This window comes from Myotis davidii, unplaced genomic scaffold (assembly GCF_000327345.1).
Source record: "Myotis davidii unplaced genomic scaffold, ASM32734v1 scaffold930, whole genome shotgun sequence".
In the NCBI taxonomy this organism is placed as follows: domain Eukaryota; kingdom Metazoa; phylum Chordata; class Mammalia; order Chiroptera; family Vespertilionidae; genus Myotis; species Myotis davidii.
This window is the reverse complement of record NW_006282518.1, coordinates 1,486,501-1,492,405: the sequence shown is the minus strand read 5'-3', so window position 1 is coordinate 1,492,405 and position 5,905 is coordinate 1,486,501. Positions and strand designations below refer to the sequence as shown.

The 5,905-nt window shown below is 39.4% G+C and overlaps 1 protein-coding gene across 1 annotated transcript in view; it reads right to left on the bottom strand.

The window, feature by feature from the left end:
- The window catches only part of PHEX (phosphate regulating endopeptidase homolog, X-linked), a 201,391-nt gene that overhangs the window by 153,094 nt on the left and 42,392 nt on the right, over nucleotides 1–5,905 (bottom strand). Inside the window, exon 6 of the mRNA XM_006752997.2 lies at nucleotides 789–857. Within this exon, the coding sequence (XP_006753060.1) occupies nucleotides 789–857 (69 nt within the window). The remainder of the gene's footprint in view (nucleotides 1–788; nucleotides 858–5,905) is intronic.

Here is a 5,905-nt window from a genome sequence, read left to right as displayed (position 1 = left end):
AAGCCTGGGCAAGGGGCTGATCCTGCGATTGGAGGGTGATGGGGGTCAATGCCTGAGGGCTCCCAGTATATGAGAGGGGGCAGGCTGGGCTGAGGGACACTCCCCCCCCCCACACACACACACCCAGTGCACAAATTTCGTGCACCGGGCCCCTAGTACATATAATAGAATCCCAGGTGATTCTTAAGCAGTACAATTTAAGAATCATTATTTGAGAGGGTATCCCTCCCCACACATTACTTCTGAAATGTGTAGTGAGCTCTCTGTACTTTTGAGGAATGACTGCAAGCTAATTTCTTAGTTACTTCATTTAGGTGTGCTGTCTCCCCAGCTCCAACATGAGAGCACTGAGAATGGGGACTTGTACAGCCTTGATACCCAGACTTCTAGAAGTGCCATTTATGTCTGAATAAAAAGCCTTTTGTTCCTTAATTGTAAATATGGTCATCAAATAGCCACACTGCTGTCCTAGCCAGTTTGGCTCAGTGGATAGAGCATCGGCCTGTGGACCAAAGGATTCCAGGTTCAATTCTGGAAAAGGGCACGTATCTAGGTTGCAGGCTCCTCCCCGGCCCATGCCCTGGTCGGGGATCGTGCAGGAGGCAACCAATTGATGTGTTTCTCTCACATTGATATTTCTCTCTGTTTTTCCCTCTCTCTTCCACTCTCTCTCTAAAAAAAAAAAAAAAATGCCACACTGCTCATTTCCAGTAGTGTCAGAAATTCTAGAACAACTTATGAACCCATCAACAGCCTGACAAGGTGCAGAGTTGAAATATAAAACTTACAGATTTGGCTTCTGTGCTATTGTCAAGGTAGTCTTCCCTCACAGCTAGGGAGAGCGTTGCTTGGTCCAGCTGTTGAAATAAAAACAAAAAAGTATTTTGCTTGCACTGTAAATTATTATGTACCATGTTAACAAGAGTCATGAGATCTGAATCCCAGTCATATTTTGAGCTTGTGTTACCATTACAAAAACAACTTAGTACACTCAGATCTACCAGTAAATAGACACTTCAGCAATGATAGATATTATGAAGTATCAGAGACCTGCCTCTGCTTCCCCAATTCATGGCTTCTACCCCTTTTCAAGGTTCTATCAATAGTAAATAACCTCAAAGATATTTGAATGGGAATAGTTCTTAGAGATTATCTGATTTGCCCCCTTACTTGATGGGTGGAGACAAAAGCCTGAGAAGTGATGTGACTTTTCCAAGGTAACATGGTTGAGCAGAGCTCATAGAATCACTGTCTCTTGTTGCCAGATCCAGTACTCCTCTCACTCAGTATTTTGCAAAATGCCCATCTGGATGGAACAGACTGTCCACTTCCCCACCCCTAAAATACTGTGTTGGATTGATTTAAATTATAATTTTGAGAAATCTTAACAAATTTAGAACCCTCCCTGGACAGTTAGGATAGGTGATAAAAATATAAATAATAGGAAACAAAATAACTAGAATTATTATGGAAAAGTATAGCATAATCATTGGAATTAAAACTTTCAGCACTTTAAAGGTGATCAAAGGGAAGAAGGTAGTTTTTTCCAAGAACATGCTAGAACAACTCGACATCCATATGCAAAAAAAAAAAATGAACCTCCACCCATAGCTCAAAAATTAATCCAAAATTAATCATAGACTTAAATGCAAGACCTAAAAACTATAAACTTCTAGAAGGGAAAACTCAGATCTTGTGACCTGAATTTAGACAAAGAATTCTTAGACATGACAGCAAAATTGCAATCCATGAAAGAAAAAATAAATTAGACTTCATCAACATTAAAAAATACTGCTTTGTGAAAGAGAACAAAAAGACAAGCTACAGAGAAAATATTTAAAAATCACATGCAGGATGGGGCAAAAATGGGTTTACAGTTGTTCAAATGGAAAATACAATAATTAATCTATATATATAAAAGGCTTAGCAACCATCTGACTGGCCAGTAGGTATGACGTGCACTGACCACCAGGGGGCCGACGCTCAATGCAGGAGCTGCCAAGCTGCAGTGACTTGGCAGCTGTGGTTCTCGGGTGACACACCCTGCAACCAGAGAGGAGGGAGCCTGATTCCTCACTGGGATGCGGAATTCCACCTTTGGCCGTGGGTTATGTTATTTCTGGGGCACTGTTGGCCCCGAATCTGGTTTACTGCACACTTGTGTTTGCGTTCCAAACCCTGTACGACAGCAATTTTGCAGAGTGCCCTCTTACACTCCGGGACCCCTCGGAGGATGTCAGAGAGCTGGTTTCGGCCCCATCCCTGCAGGCCAGGCCGAGGGACCCCCAGAGAACAGGGTTTGGGGATGAGGAAACTGGTTGACTACAAAGGGGCAACATGAGGTAATTTTGGGTGGAGGTGATGAAACTATTTTATTTCTTTATGACAGTGATTACATGACTCTGCATTTGTCAAAACTTATAGACACATGCATCACAAAAAGTGAATTTAACTACATTAAATTTAAAAATGAAATTTTATAAAGAACTTTCTCTAATTCTGTGGTCATTTTTTTCTTGAATGTCAACAACTGCCTAAAGACTAAATTATGTGGATCCCAACAGCAGATTTTCTCATTTAAATTTGATTCAGACATAAAAATGTTAGGTCAAATTAACAGGATATGAAATCTAAAAGACAAATAAAAAATTAGTAGCATCTTAATAAAAAACGGATCCCATATTCCTATATCATTAGTTTATACAGTGCTAGATTATTTGGGTCTATATCTATTTTCTTCTTCATTTTATTATAAGCTTAAATATTTTCTATGTACAGGGTTATAGTTTTCCATGAAAATCTTCTTTATAAGCAATAAATTCTAAAAAGGCAAATTAAGAGTTAGCAAAGTCATGAAAATTTTAAGAAAAATATTGCTCTTGTTTCAATGCAGGAGGGGGGGAGATGTTTCCATAACATTCACTTTGTCTGTGTGTATTACTAAAACCCTCAAATTATTGTGTTCAATCTTTTTCTCTAATTGGCTCAAAACAACCAAGTCACAGGCCAGCCTGGCTTCATCATAATGCAATTCCCAATCTACTACTGTTTCTTCCAAAATTTAAGCAAGCCAGAACCACAAAACACAATATTATGATTAAGATGTTTTGGATTTCAATTAGATTTGGACCACTTCGAGAATCTTTTGATCTTCAGTCTCACAGGAAAGGAAATTGAGTAGACAACATTAAGAGAGCCAAAGCTTCCCTCTGATGAAATGAAGTTTAATTCACTTAGTGTAAAAGTCTCAATGATTAAAATGAAGTTACCTGACCTTTTTTAAACCGTCACATTGTTATGGTTTCTAGGGAACATTTTAAATACACAAAACAGATTAAATAAGGTCTGTCAACTAAATCTCATTAGGAACATACAAAGTCTTGAGGCAAAAGACTTTCTCAAGAGGCCAACATTAGGACACTGTTATTTGAGGTTTGCTTGTGTGTTTTTTTAATTCTTATGTCTGAATATTGCAAGTTGAAAATAAAATATCTGTTTGGGAAACCCAACACATTGAACTGAAATATGAATTGTTTTTCTCCAACTGCAATAAACCTCAGGTTAGGAAGAAAAGTAGTAATAAAAAAAGAAGTATCTGACAAATTATGATATAAGAAAAGGACAGACAAAGAAATGAGAAAAACATCATTTCTAAGAGAGGCTGTCCTTGTCATACTTTCGGATTTTGCTATGAGTCAGACAAAAGCAGGCCACTGAGTGATGATGACTTTAAGTCATTGTTTCAGTAACACATACTGATGAGACAACCCTGGCCTTCCAAACCCTCATGATCACATATATTCAAGTATTTCACTATCCCTTAAATCTTCATTCTTGTTATCCTCTTACATAAATAAACCCAAATACATGTAACAAGGATTGGGGACATCAACTTCTGTTGTTTTCTGTATGTTTCTACCATTTAAGCCTGTGATAAATCCTGTGCCATCTCACCACAGAGGAAAAGGAAGTCTAAGTACATTGAGGGAGGATGGTTTGAGGTAAAGGAGACTTCTCCCAAAGCAAAAAGAGGTTCTTCTAGGTAGCCAAAGAAGTCAAAATATCTCCTGAGCAGAGGGGCCAATCAATGTCCCTAGAAAGTGGCAGGATCTGCGAGGGAGTGAGGGCCCAGGGCCCCAGCAGCAGAGACTCACACTGGAAGGGCAACATGAACTGGGATAGTGGGTTTATTTTCAGAAACAGGGAACTGATGATTGGAGGATCTCCCAGGAGCCAAGAAGAAGGCTGAGAAATGGGCAACAAGGAGGTAGGGAAGTGACCAGACTGGTTCAATTTCCCACTAAAAGGTGGGGTGGGAGCTCAGTCATTGATGAAATTGACTAAAGAAAATGCCCGTTTCTCACATACCTGAATTTGAAATCTGAGTGTTATGTTGGTTACAAAAATTGAACCAAATGGTTCTGACCAGTTGCCTGGTCATGCTTTAGGACAGCGGTGGAGAACATCAGGCTGTCAATGGGTTCATAAGCTGTTCTGTTTGTTTTTAAAAGAGAGTAATCTATTGACACAAGGCAGAGGTCAATTGGACCATTACCATCATTGTGTCTTGCACAGCATGCCTTGCCCTGATAGCATTAGAATATGTGTCAGTGCTGTGTTATCACCCAACATGGAAATAACAGCTGTCACTGGAACTAAGAATTTTCTCTTGAGTAGATGGGAATTCTTTGTGTCTAAAGACTTCCACTGTTGGTAGATATGGGAAAACTACAGCCTGCAGGCCAACCAGCCACACACCCACTCATGTCTACAGATGCTTTCCCAGGTACAAAAGCAGAGTTGAGCAGTTGAGACAGAGATCCCATGGCTCACACAGCCCAAAATATTTACATCTCATCCTTTCCAGAAAAAAATTGCCAGCTGCTTGGTATAAATCAGAAAAAAATAAACTCTAGCCCAAGTTGGTTTGGCTCAGTGGATAGAGTATCTATCGGTGGAATGAAGGGTCCCAAGTTCGGTTCTGGTCAAGGGCATGTCCCTTGGTAGCAGGCTCGATCCCCAGCCCTGGTTGGAGCACATGCGGGAGGCAACCAATTGATGTGTCTTCTCTCACATCGATGTTTCTCTCTCTGTGTCTCTTCCCATCTCTTCCACTCTCTCTAAAAATCAATAGGAAAATATCCTCAGGTGAGGATTAACAAAAAATAAAAATAAATTAATGCCAGAATGTGGATTTTAAAAATTTGATATGTCAGGAAAGGGTAACACACTCTAAAAGTTTTATACTTCTATGATTTGAATATAAATATATTATTAATATTTTCTAGCTCAAAAAAGGACAGAACTGGGAGGGAGGAAGCAGTGGCTCAATAAAATTTTCATTATTAGTCAAAGTAACTGAGGAGGCAAAAAATGGTAGAATCAAAGCAAAACATTTTGAGAAATGTCATTTGAAGTCTTGCCAAGCTCTTTTATTAATGAATCTTTCATTGTTGGTAGTCTCCTGATTTTACCAATCTGTGTCAAGGTATGTCTGTGTGGCCCATTCCTTGGAAGAGAAGGGATGCTTACTCTCACAATAGAAAATGCAAGCCAAGCACTTGGAACAAGTTTCACTTTATCTTATGAAAGGAAAGGAAGAGATTCAGACTGAATTTGACAATGAAATTTTAGGCATATATGCAAGAAGACTTTAGTGATGGAAGAAGAAGGAATCATGGCATGTGTTCTCTCCTTTGTCAGGGGAATGAGAAGGTGAGGGGAAGAAGAGAGTTCAGAAAGTTTTTGTATATGGAAGAAATTGAAGCAGTCATCAAAAAGCTTCCAGCAAACAAAAGCCCAGGACCAGACGGCTTCACAGGGGAGTTTTACCAAACATTCAAGGAAGAACTAAAACCTATCCTCCTCAGACTACAACAAAACATCCAAGAGGAAACACTTCCAA